This window comes from Ostrinia furnacalis, unplaced genomic scaffold, assembly GCF_004193835.3.
Source record: "Ostrinia furnacalis isolate ACB-3 unplaced genomic scaffold, ASM419383v2 OfSCF5405, whole genome shotgun sequence".
In the NCBI taxonomy this organism is placed as follows: Eukaryota; Metazoa; Arthropoda; class Insecta; order Lepidoptera; family Crambidae; genus Ostrinia; species Ostrinia furnacalis.
In genome coordinates this window covers 470,042-496,427 of record NW_021135644.1, presented here as the reverse complement: position 1 = coordinate 496,427, position 26,386 = coordinate 470,042, and the positions used below count along the sequence as shown (strand labels likewise).

General features: G+C 38.9%; 1 protein-coding gene across 4 annotated transcripts in view; it reads left to right on the top strand.

Moving 5' to 3' along the window:
- atl (atlastin GTPase) overlaps positions 1 to 20,718 on the top strand; it is a 30,508-nt gene extending 9,790 nt beyond the window's left edge. For all 4 annotated transcript variants that reach the window (XM_028316035.1, XM_028316033.1, XM_028316036.1 and 1 more), the window contains 10 exons: positions 12,189 to 12,415; positions 13,810 to 13,959; positions 14,324 to 14,479; positions 15,176 to 15,325; positions 16,562 to 16,700; positions 17,516 to 17,700; positions 18,200 to 18,421; positions 19,253 to 19,467; positions 20,082 to 20,148; positions 20,540 to 20,718. In XM_028316035.1, coding sequence (XP_028171836.1) covers positions 12,189 to 12,415; positions 13,810 to 13,959; positions 14,324 to 14,479; positions 15,176 to 15,325; positions 16,562 to 16,700; positions 17,516 to 17,700; positions 18,200 to 18,421; positions 19,253 to 19,467; positions 20,082 to 20,148; positions 20,540 to 20,662 — 1,634 coding nt within the window. In that variant the 3' untranslated portion in view covers positions 20,663 to 20,718. The remainder of the gene's footprint in view (positions 1 to 12,188; positions 12,416 to 13,809; positions 13,960 to 14,323; positions 14,480 to 15,175; positions 15,326 to 16,561; positions 16,701 to 17,515; positions 17,701 to 18,199; positions 18,422 to 19,252; positions 19,468 to 20,081; positions 20,149 to 20,539) is intronic.
- The last annotated feature ends 5,668 nt before the right edge of the window (positions 20,719 to 26,386 follow it).

Genomic DNA, 26,386 nt, shown 5'->3' with positions numbered 1-26,386 from the left:
CTGACACTTGTCTTATGTCGATTACTTTGTAATTCTGGAGGCAATCATCTCAAATAATCATCTCGCTTGTTATTTTCTCATGCATAGCTCACTTATAAGAGTTAACCACGTATTTCCTACTCCATAACGCGCGGTGTTCTCTGCGGTTGAGAAAAAGCAAACAGTTATTATGTATTTGTAACGTAAACACATAATTATAGTCCTTGAAAACTGGCCGCGTAACTAGGCGCTCTTCATAAATGCACGGACTGGACCAACTGGTTCTGGATTGTTGTATAACGTATGTATATGCTTTTTGTTAACAATTAAACACGCGTCTGATACGTCAATGAGTGTACCGGCAACGACGCACAAACAAAGTTTAGTTAGAGATCATACGTACAGTCAGTACTGCATATTACTATACTTTTTTGTTGCAGAATAACACCTTACCCTACATAAGATGGTTTGTGTAATTGATGGCTTGATGTCGTAGTTACTATCCTATTCATCGCTGTATAATAATGTGCATGAAAAGTTCAGAAAGTTGGATAGAACTTTTAGAAAGATAAAATTGTGATTGCTCATCATAAGTTGAAAGTCCACCTCTTGTGCTTTGTTTCGTGACTGAAAATAAACAAATACGATTACTGACTGAATTCATCTTATCGTTCCGATCAGTCGATCAACAAATACGATTATTTGCGATGTGCTTGTTTGTTAGCATTCCATATTTCATTCCAAATTCCATCAATGCTCACTTTTGTTTTTATCCACAACAAGGAAACTCTTGGCCTGTATCTCACTCACTCTATTTATCAAACGTATCGTATTTTCTCATGTAAACGACAGATAAAACACTATCGCAATGAAAAAATATATTACAAGGCCAATTTGGATTATTTCTTCAGTTTTCCAGCTGATACAAACTTAACTCTTTAAACAAAAATGTTTCAAATTCCTCTACTTTATTGCATGTGGCTCAGTTCTCTTAAGATTCTAAACTCCCAGTTTGATCTTAATAGTTAAGATATCTAAGATGCTTAAGGAATTTATATCTAGCGGGCAGACTGGCAATTAGTGGGTCATTTACCCAGGCGAACAGGTTATACCTGTCGGTCCTGACACTCGGATTGTGTCGTTATTTACGATTGTATTAAATTGACGATTTTGTAATTACTTTTACTTAGCTAGAGAAAGCTAATATGTAGTATAAATGCGAATGTGCCTATTTACTACGTTTGTTGTAAACCGCTGACCAATTTTGGTGATCTTTGGTAGAGACAGATTAACTATTAGCCGGGTTCTTTTTGTTTTGACTTGTGTATGTGTCACTGACCAGTGTTGATGAATTTTGGCATAGGTATCGGCTAAATTTTGTCGTAAAATAAATGTTTTTTCGGGAGATTTTCTATTTTATCGGGAGTCAGGAGGACATACATAAAATAGAGAGAATCTTGACATGTCCCGATCATCTTGCAACTCTACTTCATTCTAAAAACAATATTTTATTTCCATACACCTATTAAATACTAATCATCACTCCATTCAAGTCATTATGCGGTACACTTGCGGCAGACTTTACACGCAATAAAAGTCATGCACGCCACGTGATGATGATGATTGAAAATCCGAGGAAAGAAAGCCAGATTGATTAGTTCCTCTATTTATACTGCACTAAATATGTAGTTACTAAGGTAATAACATACCACCAACATTTGCCATACCACGCCAACGCCACGTGTGGACCGTTTAAAACATAAATCAAATAATAAACAGTACGTATAATGGATGCAAAAAATAATAATTTAATAGACGCAATTTTATTGCGATTGAGTGGGAAGATGTAACAATAACAACAGGTTTTTGAGCAGCTTAAGCGTCTGAAATTGCACTACATGTATTGCCATTGGCTCCAGGAAATGACATCCTTTAAATAGAATGGGGATGTTGCCTGGGTCAAAAAGCAAGAGTTTTAATTAGTCCGTCGGTTAACTTATCAAAAAATACTTTACACGTATTTTTCACTTTTTCAAACTAATGAAAATTTAAAGAGATATAGCGCCCCAAAGTGCATAAGAAGAGGCCCGTGACGTCAACGCTTGCTTAAAAATGCCGCACGTTGTGACGTCGTGCGCAACTTCAACGCACCATAACTATGTAATTATTTGTTAGATTGACAAATAAAATTATATGTGTCCAATATTTTTTGATATTAAACATTACGGACTAAAAAAATTTTTTTAGGCAACTAGCCTATTGTATTTGTGATTTCTTCCTTACTTTTCTTTCCGAGTTATTTTAGAAACCTATCTAAATCGACGTGACCTTTCCGGTACTTAAAGCGCAAACCGTTTAGCAGTATAAAGTTTATCAAAAGCACTCTCTTGTGTTACTCTTTTGTTATTGTTGCATAACATGGCGATTGTCTTAACATAATGGGCAATTTCGCCTTCACCCAACATGTTCGCAAGAGTACATAACATCATAACAAGATTCGTTCTCCGGCCCCGATCACCTCGAAGGTCGCGTACGAAATTCAGTTAGCATTATGTCCATAATGTAGATTGATGCAGTAGCATCTTTCCTTGATAAAGGCGAGACATCTGCAAGTGGGCCATTCCTTTTTCTATTATTTTCTGGTAAAAATGCTATAAACGCTAACGTAATCAGCCAGCAGAATCTTAAGACTTTATATAAGATTACTTTCTTTAGTATTAACGAGTTAATTTAATATCTTCGTAAGACAATACATTTTGTTATAAAAATAAATCCAGGAATAGTGGACAAATAGTGAAACTCTCGTAAGATTTTATTGGCTCTGTGCACGATTACAGCGCCAACTAGCGTCCACAACTTTGTGGGCTCTGTCACATTGACATTTAGGTTGTTTAATTGTGAAAAAATATCGAAATGAAAACAAAACAAATATTTTCAACTAATAAATTGTTGTGATACCACGATTTGGGTGGAAAAAAGGTTTTGAAATCATTTTGGTCATTCAAATTAAATGAGGTAAGTCCAAAAAGTGTGTTTAATTTTGATTGTGTCAGGGTTTGTTTACTTCATTTATAATTGTAGTTTTACAGTACAACAAAAAGAAAAAGCTACTTTAACGGTTTCATTATACAGGGTGTCCCAAAAACAATGGATAACCCTGTAACCATCGATAGGCCTCGCCATGATCTCCCTAACGTCCATTTTTGACCCCAGTAAAAATATCACCGATTTCAAGATTTTTAAGTTTTTGTGCATTTTTAGAAAATTGCCACCTGCGATTACTTTTTCTCGTACCATTTCTACAAATGAGGATACTTTTCAATCTAGTTTTTTTCCTTATCACAAGGGATAGTTGGGCTATCAAAAGAAAATATCAAAGTTCAACAAACTAGTTTGAAAGTATGAAAATTTTAAGAAATTGCAGAAGAGAAGGAAAAATTAATTCATTGTCTTGCACTTTTGATCAGCCATCGTGTAAAAAAAATGTAGGAAGACCATCGTGCCCATTACCTTAAAAACTTCCTTGGTTAATTGAGATTCTAAAAAAGTATCACGAGCCTATGTATCCTGTATTATTTTTATCTTATGGCTACTTGAATAGCAACTGGTATGAAAACTGAAAAAATGAGTTTTTCTCGTAATAGTTAAACTAGGACTGCATAGTGGCATTAAATACAAATGGATACTTTTTAGCGTAGGAATTTAAATAAAGCAACATTTTATCATCATCATCATCATCATTTCAGCCGTAGGACGTCCACTGCTGAACATAGCCCTGTACCCTAATGATTTTCATAATGACCGCTTGGTAGCGGCCTGTATACAGCACCTTCCTGCTTATCTTTATGAGGTCGTCGGTCCACTTTGTAGGTGGACGTCCTACAATGCCCTCTCCGGTACGTAGCCTCCACTTGAACCCTGCTGCCTCAGTTCTGAGAACTACTGTGCTTTGCCCTTTGCCACTTCAGCTTGCTGATCCGTCGGGCTATGTCAGCAACTTTAGTTCGTTTACAGGTCTCCTAATTTCTGATACGGTTTCGTAAAGAAACCCGAGCTACCCTTCCATAGCACGCTGTGCAAAAAATCCACGTTTCTGAGCCGTGCATCATCACGGGCATCTGTCTATAGGCACATTTATAAGGTGTAGAACAAAAAATAAGTAATCACAAAAACGCAGAACTGACGGCCAATGGGGCAACAGGGTTCAAGAGGAGGCTACGTACCGGAAAGCGCATCGTAGGACGTCCACCTACAAAGTGGACCGACGACCTCATTAAGGTAAGCAGGAAGGTGCCGGATGCAGGCCGCTACCAAGCGGTCATTATGAAAATCATTGGGGTACAGGCCTATGTTCAGCAGTGGACGTCCTATAGCTGAAATGATGATGATGATGATGATAAAATGTTGCTTTATGAAAATTCCTACGCTAAAAATTATCCATTTGTATTTGATGCCACTATGCAGTCCTAGTTTAACTATTACGAGAAAAACTCATTTTTTCAGTTTTCATACTAGTTGCTATTCAAGTAGCCATAAGATAAAAATAATACAGAATACATAAACTTGTGATACCTAATCAGAATCTCAATTAACCAAGGAAGTTTTTAAGGTAATGGGCACGATGGTCTTCCTACATTTTTTTTACACGATGGCTGATCAAAAGTGCAAGACAATGAATTAATTTTTCCTTCTCTTCTGCAATTTCTTAAAATTTTCATACTTTCAAACTAGTTTGTTGAACTTTGATATTTTCTTTTGATAGCCTAACTATCCCTTGTGATAAGGAAAAAAACTAGATTGAAAAGTATCCTCATTTGTAGAAATGGCACGAGAAAAAGTAATCGCAGGTGGCAATTTTCTAAAAATGCACAAAAACTTAAAAATCTTGAAATCGGTGATAGTTTTACTGGGGTCAAAATTGGACGTTAGGGAGACCATGGCGAGGCCTATCGATGGTTACAGGGTTATCCATTGTTTTTGGGACACCCTGTATAACAGTAAATGTATTTAAATGTTCCTGTATCGCTAGTAATAAATTAAATATCGTTTTCAGATCGAAATGAGTATTGTTTTGAAGACCGGGTTTGTGAGTTTTACAATATCAAATTCCAACCACAAACCGTATTTTAAGGAAAGTTGTTGGTATTGGCTGGACAAGTCCGAGATGTAGAAGAATTCAGAACAAAACAAGGGCAGAGTTCAATAATTCACGCTCTCATCATAAGGCAAACATCTGTGCACAACAACTACTGTGACTCATTTTTGTACTACCACGTTGTATAGTCTAGTTATTTCCAAATTGTAAACGGCTATTAAACCAGCCCTATCGAAATACAGTCCACTCTTTTATTTAAGTTCCCAGTAGGACCCTTTTCATGCGATTAGTTAATGATATTAAAATGTATTATGTAGAATCGCTTTGCCATTGACAGATAAATCTGATGACAGAGCTTACATTATTTCTACTTCTGACCACCATGAGCGCTGCGATCGATTATGTTACCCCCACCTAGTACTTCGCACCCAGCGAATAGCCTAAAGCACAATCACCTCCTTTAAAAACTTCTTTAGAGTTACTCCAACGTAGATTTTATCATATTATAGTTTTATATTTTTATGATCTAGGATATAAGTTATCGCAACCCTAGATTAGCTGATAATCTATAATATCTAAATCCCATGGGTGTTATGTGAAATGTATAACTGTGGGAAGCGGCCAGTGGCTTGGCCAGGCGTGATGCGGTTCGCACATCATTGTCGCGATTACATGGCTCCCATGTTCCCACGACACTGATGTTATCAGCTAAGACAAAAACGCTTCCGTTTGAGATTTTAATAAGAGATTTGCTAGATGTGTAGTGCATAATGTCATCATCAGCGTACGTATGACTGATTAGTTAGGAATACCTTTTCAGTTGTATGTCTGATTAGTTAGGAATACCTTTTCACTACCTGGATCGGTCATCTCTGACTTTTTAAGTTCTATCAAGATTGAAAGGAAGAAAACACTCTAAGTATTATTTACTAACGTTACTCTTATGTCGTTCTGACACAGATATTTTACAGTGAATCTTCACCAGATCAAAAAAATTTGTTCATAAATCAAATTGCATAAAATGTGTTTGAAAAACTACCATTTCAGTATGCACAGAGCTACATAAAGATTTGTTTCTTGTTCCAAGATTGTGTGTTGTTTGGCGGATGTACACACACCGGCAGATTTAGCGGAACGCAAAAAAAAGAATGAAAATAAGGAAAATTACTACTGATCTATGAAATATTTATTATACAAAATAAAGAGATAATTAAAATAAAATAAAATAACATAGATTTTTTAAATATTTAGTCGTTTTTATTTAATAAAAAATCATCGAAACGAAATTTCAATTTTTCAGTTTTGAACAAAAATTAGAAATTGTGGCCAGATTAAAAATTAGGGTAGCTTATCACTAACCAAATGAATTAATTAATGATGGGTATTTCCCCCTCTTGCTCTGATGATGGTTTCCATTCATCTGAGCATGCTGCAGTTAATGTTATGAAGGGTATTTTGGGGCAATGTCTGCCATTCCTCTAGTAACGCGTTTCTCAACACCACCGGTGGTATTCTGAGTTTAACACATCTTTTAAGAAAGTCCAAGACATGCTCTATAGGATTCTTGTCTAGGGATCTTGCCAGCCACTGCATCATGGGTATATCCAAATGGTTTAGATGTGCCTGTACTGAGCGAGCACTGTGAAAACGAACATTATCGTGAATTAAACTAAAGGAGTCCACAATAAATGGAGTAAATGGCACATCATGTTCTTCTAAAATGTTCCTAGTGTACCATTCAGAAGTCGTATTTCCTCCATCACCCACCACTAACTCCGTGCGAGCTCCCAAAAAAATCCTTCCCCACACCAGAATTAAGCTACCTCCATAAACCACGATATTTTCAAAATTAAGACTAAATGTTACGTTCTCTTTGTGTCTCCATATTCGCTATCTTCCATCGATCTGGTTTAAGAGAACTCTGCACTCATAAGTGAAGAGATCATGCCTCCAGTCGTTCAAGACCCAATCACGATATTCACGTGAAAAGTTCAATATGTTTTTTCGGTGCTGTGTCACAAGTTGGAGCTTTCTCGGGTATGCACGACCCTATACCAACTTCAGTAAATCTCCTGTGAACTGTGGGCTCAGTCACTCTTACTCCTCGAGTGTCTTTAAGGTTATTTCTGGCTTGAACAGCAGGTAACCGCGACTTTCTGAAAACTCGAAGTTGTAAAAAACGGTCATCCCGTCGCGAAGTACGCCTTTTTCTGACTTGAACCCTCCTCCTAACGACAGAAATGATCAATCTGTACCGTTGGTTACTGCCATGGGTGGTCGATACTGATCAACGACGTCTTACGGCAGCCGATTTGTATGCATGGCCGTTACTTCTCATATCATCTGCCTTAATGATTTCTGACGGTGCTAAGCTGGGCATAATAAACCCTTATAAGTAACTGAATGCTTACACAACAAAATTCTCAGAAAAAAAACATCTTTCACGTAAAAGAAATCCAAATTAGCAAAAGCTTCATTCAATTCAAAACACTCAACGAAACTGTTGATGGGGTAATTTAAACAAAATAATTAAAAAAATATACTGTTGGCAATTAGTTTTTTCATATTTAGAATTAAATTAAAAAATAATATCATAATTAGGCATTTTTTTCCTAAAATAATGATGATATTGATGCTTTTTTTTCCGTTCCTCTAAATCTGCCGGTGTGTGTATTTATTAAAGTCTGGCATATACAAGCTATTATAGTAAGTTATATTCCATTGTCCTGGTTCCACTTCAATAGCCTAATGAATCGTCCAGATCAATTCAAACAATCTAGTCTCTACACACTGTAAGATTTGCACATGCATAGTGAATTATAAGTTTGCTAAACTTTTTCCCTCATATTCATTAGGCGAATTTTAATTTCCTTATTTTTAAAAGATTCAAAACAATGCTTTAGCCGAAACCCTGTTGTTACCTCTTGTTGTTATCTTGGCGTAAGTAAGAGAGTAGTGATTATTTACCACAAAAAATGGGGAATTGTGTTGCTCTTCGCCAACTGCATACTTCCGAACCTAAATTAGATTTAATTTATTGTTCGTGTGCGTCGCCCGCGCTCATCGATTGTATGCTATGTAACCGAATCGTTTGTCAGCGATCGCTGACCACTTTCGTTATCGGTGGCATCGTGCATCGGCGCTGTCCAACATCACTAACATATGCTGGATTTATTTCGCCGATAACGCTATCTGTGCCAAATTGTTGCCGGTTCAATTTGCGCGTGAACAATACTAAAACTGATCCATATGTTAAATGTTTGGCATAATGTTATCCTTATGTCCAACTAGCTGACCCGGCGAACTTTGTTCCGCCTTAATGGCAATAAATAAGCAGACTTTTTTTTTAATTTCGAACGGGATAAAAAGTATCCTATGTCCTTCTCCTGGCTCTAAACTACCTCCCTGACAATTTTCAGCTAAATCGGTTCAGCCCTTCTTGAGTTATAAGCGAAGTAACTAACACGACTTTCTTTTATATATATAGATAGTCTGGGATATAACAAATTCATGGGCGTCATAATATGAATGACAAAATCAAAGCATTGCTCATTGGTATTTTAATTTTACCGTATTCAGTACTTTGTGGTGTATGTTGTAATGTTACAATCGTTGGTGAATGGATTTTAGGATATTATAAAAATCATCGAATATCCTATTACCTTTTATTAACTACTAGCTTTTGCCCGCGGCTTCACCCGCGTGAAATTTTAGTTTGTCACAGTCACAGATCGTAGTAAATTATAGCCTATTATGTTAATCTGGGTTATAAACAATAATACTGTAAAGTTTCAACAAAATCCGTTCAGTAGTTTTTGCGTGAAAGAGTAACAAACATCCAGACATCCACACAAACTCGCATTAAATATTAATATTAGTAGGATTAGTAGGAAGGTACCGAATCCACTAATAACACTCACATTATTGCACATGTTTAGTGCATTTTGTAGTAAGTAACCCGACGTTACCTTGCCGCCGAAAACCAGTTGCTGCATTGACTTTGACTTTGATACGTGCACTTAATTATCTATTGTAAAAATGATCAATTAAAACGATTCGGCCTTCTAAACAATGATAAACAATTATTTCAGGTCTATGAATTTTTATTTTAGTTGAATTTATTGTTTAATATAGCCTCGTTCAGTAAAATAAGTTGTTTATTGTTTATCTTGCGCATTAAAATACGTTTTGATTCTCTATTGGTTTGTTGTTTGTTGCGCTATTAAAATAAACACACCTAACTGTAAAAAAAAATATTTACGTTAATTTCTAATATTGAGTGCTATTCAATCTTATATGGTGAAATCATTTATTACTCTTAACTTTCTTGTAACATAAGCATTGCCATACATACAGTTGACGTCTAGTTAGCTATATGATTGTCGCTCATTATTGATCAATCAATTGACTGGGATGGATCGAAATTAACTCCATTCGAGTCCATGACCTTCGAAATTGATCTTTTGCAATTCATACGCAACCGTGTACGCTGAGTTGTATTGTGTAGGTTGCTTAATAAATATGAAATACTTAAAATTCCTACCTATTTATAGGTGCTTTTCAACTCTCAAAGAAAAGACATCTTGTGAGGGAACACAAGCTTAGGTACACGCCCTTTAACANTTAAAGATTTCCTGGCCTGGACTTGGTATTACATGGATCTCACAACTTTTTACCGTAGAACAACTGAGTTGCGAGACTTGGTTTTTTTGACAAGTATTGTTTTTGATGGGATATGTATTTATTTGGTAATAGATAAAGCGATTTTGTAGTATGGAAGTTTTGTAGTATGGATTTTGTAGTTTGTAATTATGGAAAGCGACAGTGGCGACCACGGGCTGGAAGACGTAGCGTGGGCAGGCCTCCTACTAGGTGGACCGACGATCTGGTAAAGGTCGCGGAAAGAGGCTGGATGCCGGCAGCGCAGGACCGTGCATTGTGGAAAACCTTGGAGGAGGACTTTGTCCAGCAGTGGACGTCATTTGTCTGAAACGAACGAACGATTTAAACGTTCTTTATTTTACTATAAACCAAAAGTATGCTGCCTTTAAAGCTCTAAGTGAAATAAATCACCAGTCTATTCGGTAACTGCGAGTTGGCGTGACCCACATACTGCTCTGGGCCCGACTGGACTGGTCTCAGATCATAGAAGGGAATAGATGTGAAACGGGGGCGTGGCGCGTGTCTCCGCGATATGCCCAGAAACGCGATTCAGTCGTACTGAGGTAATGTTCTCCAATATTTTTGGATAATGCGTTGTTACGTGCAATAACACAAGTGAAACGAAGAACTAGAGGAACAATGGAGTCAATTACCACATGTAAGTATTGCAAATCCATTGGTTTTTAGCTTATTAATTAAAAAAACTAAACATTTTTACGAACGAATTCAGTACCGTAACTGTTACTGCGATATCGCAATTAGTGGTGTAAAAATTCAAATACGTTTTACATTGACGATTTAGTTAGCAACCACTTTATGTCATGATTAACTACTGCGCAATGTATTTTATTTCTTCCGATATCCACTGTCGCGTGAAAATACACAGTACGGCCGCATGTGCCGGTCGTAACATAGTGCAGGGCTCGTGTTCTAATGCGGTTTCCTATTATCGATAAATAGAAGTAAATTATTATTTTCTATTTTCTAATTTTGAATGAAAAAATCATGAGTTGCTTGCGATTTAAGTTTTTACAAAAACAATAATAATAGTAGAAGTGATTAGTAAATGTCAACTATGTAATTGCTATAAGAGCTAGTTGAAAGCCTAATATAGGCATTATTTTTAATAAACATAGGCGGTACGAAATTCGCCATAATTAAAAAGTTAATGCGCAATAGTAGTTAATAATAACTAAGTATAGTGATCCTGTCGACATTGAGCTTTGGTTGGGGTAAAATGTGAATTATAAGGAAACTACATTTAGTCCCAATTGATTCTGAGTTTTTCGTCCATACAAAATGGAACTGACTCCTTTATGCAAAAATTATTAAAGAACACAANTATGTAACGAACATAGATTTTTGTTATCTTTGTTTTGTAAAAGGCTTAAATGTAGAGGGAGTGTTAAACCTTTTTGAAATTTATCGCCTTTTACATGCGGCTCACGCTTGACCGTATTTTTATTTTTTATTTTGTCTATGACAGCTCTGTCATCTTTCTACTCTCTGATCTACGATCCGTACATGTAATTGTTTGGTGTTAATAAATTCACATTTATTTCTTCGATAAAGACTTTAATTTATCACTATTTAACATTATGTATAAGTTTACTACCAATGAATACCTTAATTTCGAACTCCTCCTATGTTCTTCTGATTAATTTCGTTGCGGGTCCAATGACAGTTTAACTTTCCCCCGGGACAAACTTGACTTAACTTAACTTCATTGGTTGGGTTTTTGTGGCGGTCAAGCTGTAGATCCTGGCTACAAAGGAGTTGCAGTGGTGGGAACGAGAGGTAGGAATAGTCCCGTACCAATGAATACCTATTGAGGGTTATCAAAAAATTCATAACTTTTTGGATATTGATTCTGCACCACTCGCAAACCTTTCTAAAGTTGTCCTTTATACCAAGGTTGTCTGGGATTTTGGATGAACGGCTGCATAATTTATTACTACTTACTTTCTTATGTACTACCTACAGACGACAAATTGAGATAAATATTGTAGCATCTTTTCTAGTTGAATAGGTTCTATATTACAATAAAAATATAGTCTGACGAGCGCCAAATCTCTATTTTTACGAACTTAACGATGAAACTCTTATAAGTTAAATACACTGATCAGTACAGTTACAGGCAGAGAGTGGTCTCTATCTGACTCTTAAACTTATAAAAAAATCATGTTAATTCCGTACTCTGTGAAAAACAGAAACAAAACCGTGCATTTTTCCAGGATGGATACTACTTGTTCAGAGTCTATTTCTGTGCCGAATCATCCATTCATTGCAGAATTTCTGGTGTGACTGAGCATCAAACATATATTAAAACTTTCGCATTTATGATAGTAATATTAAGATTTATTTCATGCACCCTTTGTATTGTCTCACTATCGTTTGCTGCCAATATGCCTCTAGACTATAAGTGCTATAACCCAGGTTTCTTTCGCCACAGTGACCGAGAAGCCAGCGCCGGCGCCGCGGCCGGCCGGCCCGCACGGCGTGCAGGTCGTGAATACCGGCCCCGACCACACCTTCGTGCTGGACGAGGATGCCCTTAGCGAGCTGCTGCTGCAAGAAGACATCAGAGACCGAGATGTGGTTGTCATATCCGTGGCCGGCGCCTTCAGGAAGGGCAAGTCCTTCTTGCTGGACTTCTTCCTCCGGTATATGCATCACAAGGTGAGCACTATTCCCAGTTACACCTTAGTGCTGGATGAGGATTCCCTCAGCGAGCTACTGCTGCAGAAGGACATGAGGGACAGTAACTTATAATTATCTCTTTCTGATGGCATTTTCTAAGGCTCTATTTTTCTATTTTAATTTGATTAAAATTCCCCGGTTGACCATAGATAAGTCTTACCTTTTTGCAGGCTTTGGGACTATACTGTAACAACTTTCTTACTTGTTACTTGCAACAAATCTTGAAATCTATAAAGTAGCGCTTCAGTAACACGTCCTCCATCGTCTGTGTGTCGGAGGCTAAAACTTTCCTTCACTCCTAATGATGATGCATAAATCAGTATTAATTAATATTTCGCCATACCTTGCAAAAAATGACGTGCCTACATGACGCAACAATCTAAATGTTATGACTTAGCATTTTCACTCTACGTGGTCCGGATCTGCATGACGTGGTCTGAAATACCGAATGTAAGATATACAATATACAAGATATTGTTTTGGCAGCCTCTCGCGGGGTGCTAGCAGTCGTTGCCAATATAAAATCATTCATTATTCATAGATTTTTTGTTTGTTATAAATATTTTAACATAATGTTAATTATTATTTTCAAAGCAACTGCAATACCTAGTTGTGTAATTACTTACTTTATTGATATTGTTAAACAACGCCCCGGGTGATAAGCTTTGTTTTTATCATTGAACACACGTAAACGATACATCGCAGTGACGTAGGCATGTTTACTGTTGAAAGTTTATCTGTAACTTGCTTTTTAAAGTGTTATTTTTAATCATATCTTTAATTATTTTAATTGGCTGACATCTGTATAGTTTCTAAGTTCAATGTCTTGTCCTTATTTATAACTCGGATTAAAAATGAAATAACTCGTAGATGAAATAAGTTAAACCTAAAGTGACATAAATAACATTGATAAATTAGAATTCCTGCGAAGACGTATTTGTACTTTCGCGTAATTTATACTGTCACAGAAAGTTTACACTCATACATACCTACTCACTTTTAAAAATAGTTTTTAACAAATTACGTCTAAAAAGAATCACCATTTTGTAGTCCAGATAAAAACACCTGTTGTCTTCTGGCAGTTCTGGTGCATACTTCTATTATCAGGTCATCCAGTATCCAATGAGGAACACTAGAAAGTCGTGTTGCCAATCTACCAGAGGCAAATGAAGAGTTCGTCCGACATTCCCCAAGCTGTCCTGTTGGGTTGAGCAGGATATTTACTTTTATTTGTTCATGAATTTGCATGTCTGAAGGTGGAAGATGGAGATACCTACTTGAAAAATCGTAACACCTACTGATGTAAAAATCCATTTTCGCAAATATGTAAAACTATTTGATTTGATAACATTATTTTGTTGGCTTGTTTCCAGTACGGCGCAGGCGGCGGCGGCGGCGACTGGCTGGGAGGTGACGAGGAGCCGCTGCAGGGCTTCAGCTGGCGCGGCGGCTCCGAGCGAGACACCACCGGTATCCTAATGTGGTCCGAGATATTCAAGGCCACGCTGGACTCGGGGGAGAAGGTAATGTCGCACTGATTGCTCGCTCTCGTCAGTACGGTGGAACCGCTGCAAGGCTCTGGCTCACGGAGGACCTGCAAAACGACGTTGACTTGAAGAAGGCCCAGGATCACTCACGTGTCTGTCTAAACGCCCCGATTACAAGTGATATAATGACACTACTACGAGAAAGTGTTAAGAGTAACTTTATCAGCGCAGTATTCTACTCGAGAGGAACAAGTCCTTAAGAAGGAGAGCTTCGCAATATAAAACATCTCCAATGGTGGATCCATTGTGGTTGTGGGAGTTCGATCAGATGACCTTGACCAATTTGCTGCATGCTTTTTTGCATTAAAGAACTATCATAAAACTTGTTCCATTGTTCCAGGTAGCAATAATCCTGCTGGACACACAAGGCGCGTTCGACAGCGAGTCCACGGTGCGCGACTGCGCAACTGTGTTCGCGCTGTCCACCATGCTGTCATCCGTGCAGATCTACAACCTGTCGCAGAACATCCAGGAGGACGACCTGCAGCACCTGCAGGTCTGTATCGTGCTTGCTGTCGTGTGCGCGCTCCACAGGAGGCCACGTGTGCGCGCTGTCCACCATGCTGTCCTCGCTGCGGATCTACAACCTGCCGCAGAACATCCAGGAGGACGACCTGCAGCACCTGCAGATCTGCATCATGTTTTTATCGTGTAATCACCATCATTAGGTGATAGGCGTTAAACCAAAGAGCGTCCGCTGCTGGACAAAGGCTCCCAAAAGATTTCTACAACGACCAGTGCCAGTGGTCTTAATTCACGTGTTTTGACAGTCAAGATCTCGCTGACGTTCATAAGTCGTCCCATTGAAAAACATTTCTTAATCCGTATTCACAAGGGTCATTTTGATAGAACGATTATTCGATAGGATCGCAACTCAGTGTTTTGTTGTCGTTGAAGTTTTGTTACATGAATAAGGCTACAGTTCTTCGCTGGCCGTATCCAGCTTCCCTTCCACTACATCAACATTCCATCGAGTGGAAGAGAGGTGCTCATCACAGTCAAACTTAAACTGCGGCGTAAAATGGCTAATTTTCAGCGTGTGGCATCATAGCTCTCAAAATGCTGAGTTTTGATCTAGGTTTTTTTTGTTAAAGTTATCGAAAACGAACCAAAATACGGCATGTGGTGGCACCATTAATACAGTAGCCCCCGTAAATTGTATACAACAATAACGTTTGTTCTTGTTTTCCAGCTGTTCACAGAATACGGGCGTCTAGCGCTTGAAGACAGCGGGCGCACGCCGTTCCAGCGGCTGCAGTTTCTGGTGCGCGACTGGAGTTTCCCCTACGAGGCGCCTTACGGCGCCGTCGGTGGGCAGACAATACTCCAGAGGAGGCTCAAGGTGAGTGATAAACTATTCTGGGGAATGTCTTTCAGAAAATGCTATCCTTGGACATTGTATACAGTGCCATCTCGTTCTAAAGTTTATACTAATCGTAATAAAGAGGCTCAAGATGGATGGGACATTCTACATTGTAGAACGTTTTAGAAAATCAATATTCTTGTCTCTTGGACATTTTATACACCACCATCTTGCTCCAAAGTTTGTCTGCTTGTATAGCTACCAAACAGCAGACATTTTGAAGACTTAAGGTATTTATTTTTTTGTAAATAACAATATGTCGTCTTCCCGCGAAGTAATCGTTTTCTATACTCAACGGAAGGACTATCGCAGAAAGTGCCATAAATAACTTTTGTAAAAGAGATGCGCACGCGCATATTACTTGACTGAAGGTTTTTGAAAATAACATCTTTTCATCTCCATAGCACGGTAATACTATCTATACAGTATTCCAACTCGGCCATATTTTTGAAATAAATGTCAAAAGTCGCGCGGTATGTCACAGTATGACAACATGCGATAGGGCTGCCCACCTACAGTACCCAGTTTGATTACATCTGCCTACTTAAAATTTCTATCTAGTTTTGTAATTGTATTTTTTATTTAGTTAGACAAACAAAATACTTTGTGAATGGAATAGGTTAAAAATGTGTGTTGTTTTGTGATTACTTAGTAGATTTAATTTAGTAAAAACTACTTAAATCATTTTGAAACTTTAATAATCATAATGATCTGTTACTTTAATTCGTCGTTGAAGTCGTGGGCAAAAATAAGCTGGTTTAATACAACATCATTTTCATTTCCAATCAAACTGACTGAAAATAACAATTTGACTAGTTTTTTACCAATTTGACCGTAAATGACGGTCATTCAAATTCAATCAGTTTTGTCATTTTTAAATTTTAACACTTGGCCCACAGCTTGGCCACCGACGTCCATTCGGCACATTCGCGACACCCCCGACTTTTGCATACCGAGCGCATACCGAGATTTGAATTTCGAAAGAAAGTTCTCGTTTCGTCTGTTTATATGAAGTTACAATACTGTATGATATTATTACCGTGTCCATAGATTACATCTTTGATTCTTCTTTTGTGTCGACAACAAACCTACACAGTGTCAGCCCAAAACTCCGCCACAAGAGTGGCGTTGTCAGTAGCACTCATCAACTCAAACATCTTTGATACGAGTGTTTTATTTTTTATGTTGGTTAATGAAACAGTTGTGTGTCGTCAGGTGTCGGACAAGCAGCACCCCGAACTGCAGTCGCTGCGCAAGCACATCGCGGCGTGCTTCTCGGAGATCGCGTGCTTCCTCATGCCCCACCCCGGCCTCAAGGTCGCCACCAACCCACACTTCGACGGCCGCCTCTCAGGTCAGTAGACATTCCCCCTCTTTCACGCAACTTAGATAGCCGCTTCGTAGGTCAAATACCCCGCCCTACCATATTTGCACTTAATGCACGTTGACTGTCGCCTCGCAAGTCCGAAACGTTCTTCCCTCATCCGCACTGCTTGCAGCGCCTCGCAGGTCACTACCAAAACTTCGATGACTGTCTTACAGGTTAGGCTTAGTGTGAATTTACATAAAACGTCACTAGCGAGCCCGTTAAAAAAATATACTCAGCCATAGGACGTCCACTGCCGAACATAAGCCTCCCCCAATGCTTTCCATGTAGCCCGGTTGTTGCGGCCTGCGTCCAGCGCCTTCCTGTTGTTACCTTTATGATGTCGTCAGTTCCCACGCTGCGTTTTCCGGTACGCGGCCTCCACTCCAGAACCTTGCTGTCCCATTGGGCGTCAGTTCTGTGTAATATGTGCCCTGCCAAACTCACACTACGCACCCAGATGTCTTGCCATCTCCCACAGAGCTGACAGTGTTGTAAGTTTTCCTCTTCCCTCATCGTTTCGCCGACGCCGTATCATCGCTTCAGCCTAAAGTCGTCCACTGCTGGTCAATCACCTCCCCAAGGATCCATTACGACCGGTCCTGGACTGTCCGCATTAAAGTGCCTCCCTTGATCTTTACCAGGTCGTCGACTTTCGTTTCTAATCGCTTCCATTTGTTCTGTTATTAATAGAAACATCTGCCATCCCCATCATACGGGCTAGGATGCGCGCCGTGATAAATTCTTATCGATGATTTTAGACGACAAATGTATGGGCTTATCGCGAAAATCTATAATTCCAGACATCGAGTCAGAGTTCCAGCGCTCTCTCCAGCAACTGGTGCCAATGCTGCTGGCTCCACAGAACCTGGTGCCGAAGCTGATCAACGGGCAGCGCGTGCGCGCCAAGGACCTCGTGCAGTACTTCAAGTCCTACATGCACATCTACAAGGGCAACGAGCTGCCTGAGCCCAAGAGCATGCTCGTGGTGAGTCTAGAGTTCATTTCGAAAGAAAAGAAAAAACATAACTTTATTTAGCTACAAAAAGACATACATTTTGCGGGTAATATCTCGATTGGGAAGACAGCATTAACCAACAGGTTTTAAGAAAGAACTACTCTAAGGAACACGATATTCTAGCCTATTAGATGTTTGGTAGCTTCAATATGAATAAGAACTTAGTCAACTGTCAAACATCAGGAGGGATCTTAATTTGACAGGTCATCAAAAGCATGTCAATTGACTGTGTGTGTGTACTACCCTATTCTAACCTGCACATTTACATGGTAAAAAAATATCTGGTAGCTTTCAGTTGGTATCAATAAACACCTGGACGTTAGTTAACCTGGAATCTTGTCTGGTTTCTATGTCCCATTCTTTGAAAATATAGACAGTCTAAAAGTTAATTAGAATTTACGTCATCATCATAGCCTAAATTCTAAAACCTCTACGGTCTTCGGTCATTGAAACTAATATTCCTTTCCAGGCCACAGCGGAAGCGAACAACCTCACAGCGGTAGCAGAAGCCAAGGAAGTTTACACGACGCTCATGGAGGAAGTCTGCGGCGGGGCGAAGCCCTACCTGCAGACACAGTTGTTAGAGGCGGAGCACAGCCGCGTGCGCGACAAGGCACTACACGCCTTCCACGCCAAGCGCAAGATGGGCGGCACCGAGTTCAGCCAGGCCTACTGCGAGCAGCTCGTGCAGGTCAGTACCACCACTTCTCATTCGAGATGAAATGAATATCTAGGTTGAAGTGGTTTAAGAGCTTACGTTAAAATAAATATTCCTTCGGAATTGAGCAACAACCACGAGCTGTCAAACGAAACCGATTTTGGATGACACTTGATGTTATTTGTGTGTCAATGTCAGAATTATTGCACTATTTTGTACGTTAAATAAATCACCGAACCAATCACCACGTTTATGAAGCACTATTTCTCATAACTATTTCCACCACTATTTCCACTATTTCACTTGCGTAAAATCGGAAAATGTCTCGGGAGTTTAAATTTTCAGCGTGCCAATAAGTGCTAACGAACTGTCAAATACCTAGGTGATGCAAAAACTTCTGTTACATTGCATCTCTTTTAACCACACAGTGTTGATGCTAGTGACATCTCGCTCGCTCAGTCTTTTGTTGCTTTATTCCGCTTGGTAATAATAACTTTATGGGCGGGAGTAGACGCGCGCCTGCGTACTACCGGGTGCCCGCTCCTAAAGTCTCAGCGGCGGACGCAAGCGGCGCGCGAGTTTTAGCGCACAGTCTATGCCGTAGTCCACCGACTTTTTGTCGGCCGATAGTTGGGTCGAACAGCATTCGTTCTGATTTGCATGAAGAATCGGCCGATGTTCATACATACATTTCCATACTGATTAACAGTTCGCTGTTTGACGCAACTATCGGCCGACAAAAAGTCGGTGGACTACGGCATAGACTGTGCGCTCTACTACCTGCCTACTAAAAGTTTGGTCTGCGCCTAGGCTTTATGTTCACTAGGTGTGTCGCAGTGAGTGATGTCACCCTCCCTATTCCAGGACCTAGAGGAGCACTTCCAGCAGTTCCGCGCGCACAACGAGAGCAAGAACATATTCAAGGCGGCGCGCACGCCGTCCGTGTTCTTCGCCATCGCGCTCGTGTTCTACGTGCTGAGCGGCGTGCTCGGGCTCGTCGGGCTGTACCCGCTCGCCAACCTCTGCAACCTGGCCATGGGGCTGGCGCTGCTCACGCTCGTGCTGTGGGCCTACATCAGGTAGGGCTCTGCCTCCGTGGTCTTCGCCATCGCGCTCGTGTTCTACGTGCTGAGCGGCGTGCTCGGGCTCGTCGGGCTGTACCCGCTCGCCAACCTCTGCAACCTGGCCATGGGGCTGGCGCTGCTCACGCTCGTGCTGTGGGCCTACATCAGGTAGGGCTCCGGCTGAACGACCACCGTAGTGACAACAGAAATTGTTACTTAAGGCCTAGTTTCTCAAGACGGATCGAAGCAAAAAAGTATTTTAAATAACAAATCAGGTTTTATTATTTCCACATCTCTCCGCTCCGTGCGCGGTGGAAATTGATGGCGTGGAGAGAAGAGAAGAGAAGTGTCGCGTGGACTCATTTTTCTGTACAATTTGACCGCGGCGGCGACGTGGCGCGGAGCAGAACTGCGGAGTGTATTTTCCTTTCATAGACAGCAATAGACTGACAGCTCATAGCTATGCACAGCTCACACATCTCTTCTCGTCTCTGCTCTTCTCCGCTTCGCTTTGGTGGAAATAGGCTGCCAGCTACGCCGCACATCTTGGTGGAAACCGGACCTACTAGAAGTTCTGTATACCAATTCTGTATTCAATTGTTGTTCATTTTATTCTTCATCTATTTCAGGTACAGCGGTGAAATGCGGGAGCTAGGCGTGACTATAGACGAAGTCGCGAACTGCTTATGGGATAATGTAAGTTCTTTTTATTTTAAATCTTCTCTCTTACATAGTTATCGTCAGTTATGTGGAGTTCACACTACACTTCGTCGTCACGCGCACTGACTATCACCAAACGGCTTGAGTACCTTCTGTACTCGCCACTCTACCCGGTGAAACTGGAAAAGCTCCTAAAAGTCGGGCCATATTTGCGCGGCGCAGCGTGGTACTACACGGCGCGACACCAAGTGTCAAATTATTCTTTCAGTCATTTCGTATGGAGTATGTCGCATTAAGGCTGCACAGTTACGAGATAATATTTTGACACGCTGTACAGTGCTGCGTAGCTCCGCGTTCCAACCTTTAGGCTACCAGTGCGCGTCTCTTTAAAAAAGCATAATTACTACAATAAAACGTTTGATGGCAGGTAATGAAGCCAGTGTACCAGTCGTGCCTCGAAAAAGGTATGGAGCACGCCGCGGCCGCCGCCGCCGAGCGCACGTTCGGGCCGCCCACGCCCACCGCCAACGGCAAGCACAAGCACTTGTGATGCCGCCCCGCCCCGCCCCGCCCCCCCGCGTCCCACGACAGGGCCTGGCTCAAGGGACGAAACCCGCGGGACGCTGGACACGACAGGGCCCGGCTCAAGGGACGAAACCCGCGGGACGCTGGACACGACAGGGCCCGGCTCAAGGGACGAAACCCGCGGGACGCTGGACACGACAGGGCCCGGCTCAAGGGACGAAACCCGCGGGACGCTGGACACGACCGGGCCCGGCTCAAGGGACGCCACGCGCGGGACGCTGGAGACGACCCCCACAAAACTAACCGTATATCAGCCGAGGCTCTCGCGTGCTGAAGGATGACGGACAGAGCCCGCGAAGATTCCTCCGTCGTCGCATCGAAATTGCTCAAATAGTTTACGCGTGGGGGCGGGATATATAAAACGTGCATGAATGAGCGCGACCTCATTTCTCGTACGTTTCGGAAGACGAATTTATCAAGACGAACCGAATCGGACGCCGCCGTGTCCGCTTCTCATCGATCCTGCTCACGTCGAAATAGTGTTAAATCGAAAGTTTGTGTGATAATGAGTGTCTGGGAAGGTGACTGTGTGATCTGCGGCCGCCCCGTCGAAGGAACTCGGGTGAGTTAAAATTTCGACTTGAAATTCTAGGTAAATATTAGTGTAGATATTACTAGACTCGAGCTAAAGGACCGGTACTGGTGAAGGTTATAATGGTTGTTTTTGTACAGTTTATAGTGAAATTTTATGTAGAACTAGTTTAGTACTGATCGTAGTATTGATTGATTAATCTGACTTATAAGTTTAGACAATAATGTAATGTCTTGGGATGGAACAAGCTTGCATGTGACACGTGATACTTATTGACTGAAGAGTCCGTATATCGCTTAGTATTACGGCGTCCACTTGGCATACTTAATAAATTTTGAAAGCAACTACCAACAATATTTCCAGTGAGTTTTCGTCCGTCGCTTATAAGACTAAATAAACTTTCAATAATAACTAAATAAAACTAATTATTTTAAATTACGAAAATAAAATAGTAACAGAATGCTTGAGAAAAATTTTCGATACTATAAAACAAAGAATTTGACATTTTGTTCACCAAAAGATGTTAGATTTGTGTTAAATGTAGGTAATTTAAGCAATAATGACAAAGACAAATACCTTAGGATTAACCAATCAATACAAAATCATATCACGGTGAAATAATTTCATTATAACGTATGATAGGTCATAATTTATTGATGTGAAATCATTCAGGCACAAAGATTATTTTAATAGCCACATTGTAACAGAGAATTTAAAGGAGGGACACCTTGTTGAAATGCACCAGACAGATGTACTTAACGACACTAGTAGAAGTAGATGTATAAAACATTTTGTACTCTATTACGATAGATTAGAGTGTATTTCATTTGTCACTTGACAATAATGTAAAACAAATATTTCTGTACCTACCCCATTTTCTCCAAAAAGAAAAGTTTATCTGTTTCCCATATTAATTACCTACTTTTTACGATGTGGAAATGCATTATATCTACAGATATTAGGGACAAAAAATCCTTCAGAATATGGCAGCATTATTGTTTGCCATGTTCAACCACAATAACCTCTGCATCATACCTCAGTGTTATTTAAGACGATTAACAAGACACGCCAATCGAATCCAGCTCACAGATTGGTTCCTAACTGTGCCAATGTCACAAAGTAAAATCAAAGTCAACTAGACAAACTACTTAACCACCACTTCAAAAATATGCATCGACATTTTAGAAACTGGGGTTTTTTGAACTGGACTTAAGTACCTATACCGCAAGTAGTTAATAGATATAATTGTACAATTTAATCATATCACTGTACCTATTTAAAATTAGTTAGTAAATTCGGTGTAACTCCTGTGAGTTACATTTTCAACCAGTTGAGTGGCATTTGAAAGACACTTTTAGAAAATGGTAAACTCGACAGTGCTGGCAACATTGAGATATAAATACTTGCAAAATTTGATAACGCTATTTTATAAATAAAACATATCACCATTAAAAATATAGAATTACAGGGTGATGAAAAAGCATTTTTCGGAGTTCAAAATTATGTCGTCTTTTTGTATTTTATAGAAATAAATAAATAGCCTATTTCGATTTTGATAAATATTGAGTATGACACGCTATGTCGCGTTTGCCATATTTCAGTGGCAATATAGTTATGTAAATAAGTATTTTTTTATGTACAATCGACATATCTTCAGATTTCGGAACACTCAAATGTGATGTGCCAATTCGTTAGTAGATTTTTCCAAATTAGCTTCATCTTTGTTTGTTAAATTTTCAGAGTTTATTTTGTTAAAGTACTTGATGGAATAAGGCTAATCTTCCTCTGTATGGCTGCTGGATTTTGACGCGCTCTAAGCTCCTCTTGCCACGTCTATAAAGTGTAATATGTTAATGACAAGTTCACAAAAGGATAATATGGTTGTGAGATCCAAATTGCATTGATATTAATTAATTAATGTCCTACTTAAATCTCCAAAGTGTATTTATGTACAGGAATGATTGATGTGTGACTAATGCCCGTTTTCACCATCAATCCCTAATTTTAAAGCGACCTTTATGAAATATTAGGTAATACCTAACAGGAATTTCGTTTTCACCAACACATAAGGGACACCTTAGGCCTTATGGGAGCACTTTAAAACAGGGGCCCGATTTTCGGCCGCCTAAGTGTTAGGTGACAGTTATATATTGTCAATCACGCCTAATCGGCAAAATGGAAACTGAATGAAATGATTTTTTTGAAGCTTTTTATGCAATTGAGACAGTGGAAACACTTTTTCACTCAAGTTTATTCAGGCGGCTACATAAAAATATTATAGAGTGAGACAGGATTACATACGGTATAGATAGTAGGTTTTGGTCACTAATAACTTATCTCATAACCAAGCTATATTTCTGGCTTCGTTTGTAGTCCCTAGAGCCCTAACAATACCTTATAATTAGATATAATAAAGATTTGATAGGAAGGAGGGCTGCACTAAGGCTTTCTTGGCCTCAGTGGGGGTAAATGAAACACAACGCGGACGGTTGATATCTGGTTTATTACTGTTATGCTATTGCTATATACAAGATTTACACAATTCAATGTGTCCAGTCCAATGTGCCGTCGGTGTAGAGTGCCAACGGTGCACGTTGAGAGTTCATGAGCCAGTCGGCTAGCACGTAGGTCGCGGTCGATGCTGACGTGCGTGTACAGTATCCTTGTGGGCAAGTAAACCAATTTATCTTTTTCCTTGAGGGAAAAATTTTGCTTCATTTCTTTTTTCCATTGTCGTTTTTATCGTTAAATCGTACAAAACTACATACAGAACTCAACAAAATATCTATCAAAATCAATATGTACACATTGTACATTTTTATTTTTCATATTGTATTAGTGTGGTGCAGCAGTCATCTTGACATTTCTTTTTTTAAGGCAAAGGAATTACATTATGCACCCAAACTACAGATTACATAATAGCCCAAATATATTTTTTGTCTTTAATAATAACTCAAAAATACAAAAAGACATCAGTTTTGGTCAACTATTTCTTAGTTTTACTTTTATTTCATTTGTTTCTGTGAAATACGTAAGATATTCCCAATAAAATATTTTATCGGAAATTACCGGTTTTTCAAACGTCACTAGGCGCACGAAGAAACGCCACCTAACAAAAGAGTCCCTACTTAGGTTTACTATAGCATGGTGAAAACGAACTTAGGTTAGTGGGCAGTTTAGGCGATCGTTTAACCAAAGTGATGTCTAGTTAGCAAACGCTTAAGGGATTGATGGTGAAAACGGGCATAAGTCATCATAATTACGGACAATAAGTCATTTTACCAGCGTGGTCTTTTACTTTTCGTTCTCATTATGTATTTATCAAACATCGATATAAAACAAATTCTAATTGTAAATACAAACTTATTGTAAATAAAAGCCAAAAGTGCCTATCTTCCATTTTAAACAATAAAACGTTGTAAACATAGATTAAAAATAGAATAGATAATACTATTTGGTCTGTAACTCCATCGTGCCAAACTTTTAAATCACGTTTTTAATCTGTTCTCATTAAATACTTTGGCTTTTTAATCTCTAGTTTTAATTCTTGAAGGAAAGCTAGTCAACGGTTATTTGACTGGTTCATGACAAAATATTATGTTAACGATCATTATTTCTTATGAAAAAATAGATAATATGTCAATTTATATGTTATTATTAGTATAATTGTTATAAGAGTTGTTACGGGGTGGTAATTTTGTTTATGAAACAATCATGGCCGACGTGTATAGTAGTTTATAATTATGTTAACTAATAGATTGTTTTAACACACTTTATTTGTAAACTTCGCTTAGAGTTAAGTGTTTTATGCGGTTGACACTAAAATGTTTCAGGTGTTTGCGACATTTTAGTTTCGATTCCAATAAAAGAGAAACAATACTTCTCCTGAGTTTATTTTTATATTTCCGTTATAGGTTTTATAACAATGGCGGTGTACTATCTATTAATCAGTTTATTATCTATCAATTTGTTGGGCCAATGGCAAAATAAGAATTTCTCTAAAGCAATATACTAATGCAGATTTTATTCGTTTAATTAAAAAAAAACATTATGAATAATTTTTACTTGCGGCGATACACGGATATAACGGACCAATATTACGAGTATTAATGTTTAAAAAATGATATTTTAAATTGCAACGTATTGTCGCTCCCACTGTATCTTGCTCAATCCCCCTAGCTTTAAGGTTCCTAACGGAAGGTGTTGCATCACCAACTTGCTCCACTTCACATTTTAACCGTGCGTGACTAACGAAAATAAACAAAATATTTAAATACATGTATCATTTCAATCGCACATCTACATTATCTTATAATGGGCGGGCGTAGCTTCGGTAGACAGTTTTAAAAAAAATTGAAAAAAAAATTGAGGACTCCTTTTTTTAAGTCAGTAAAATAAAAGTTAGGAAGACTTCAATTTACAACACAGGAGTCAATATAAAACATATTTACTGACGTAGATTGCACCTTGGTACTTGTTGATAATATAATTTGTTTCGAGTACATAAAAATATAAGATACATACAGCAACAGTAAAAATATTCTTAAAAATATAGTACTAACAGTATACATCTGTACATTAAAGTATATTATAACTATCTATCATATCACATCATCAAAAATATAATTAAATAGAAAACAATTTATACAATAAATAGTAGAAATACATGTCTGAAGAAAAAAAAAAAGGTGTCTATATTTTCTTTTAACTAGCGGCGCGCTATAAGTGAGAGGAATGGCTTGATACAAAAATACAAAATAGTTTTATATATATTATAAAATTATTGTAGGTATATTGAATAAAAATAGAACAATTGTATAGGAAAATTAGTTTGACATTAAAATTCACACAATCTGCAATTCAATTAAAATAGTTTTCTAGGGCGAAGTCCCACTGAACTTCGACAATACCATGTTTCAGATCTTTCATATAAAAATAAGTACATACAAATAATAATGCTGTAATGTAGCAAAACTAGCAAATATGGGTGGGTAAATATGAGTCATAGGTGTTTTTATAAGTCCTTGACTGTAGTTATTCACGATATATTTTCGCATAATTTGTTTGTTCTAAAAATAGTAAGTATTATAGGTTGTGGTGGTAGCGAAAATGCATGTAAAATATTTGTAACAAATTACAGAAGTACCTATTGCACCT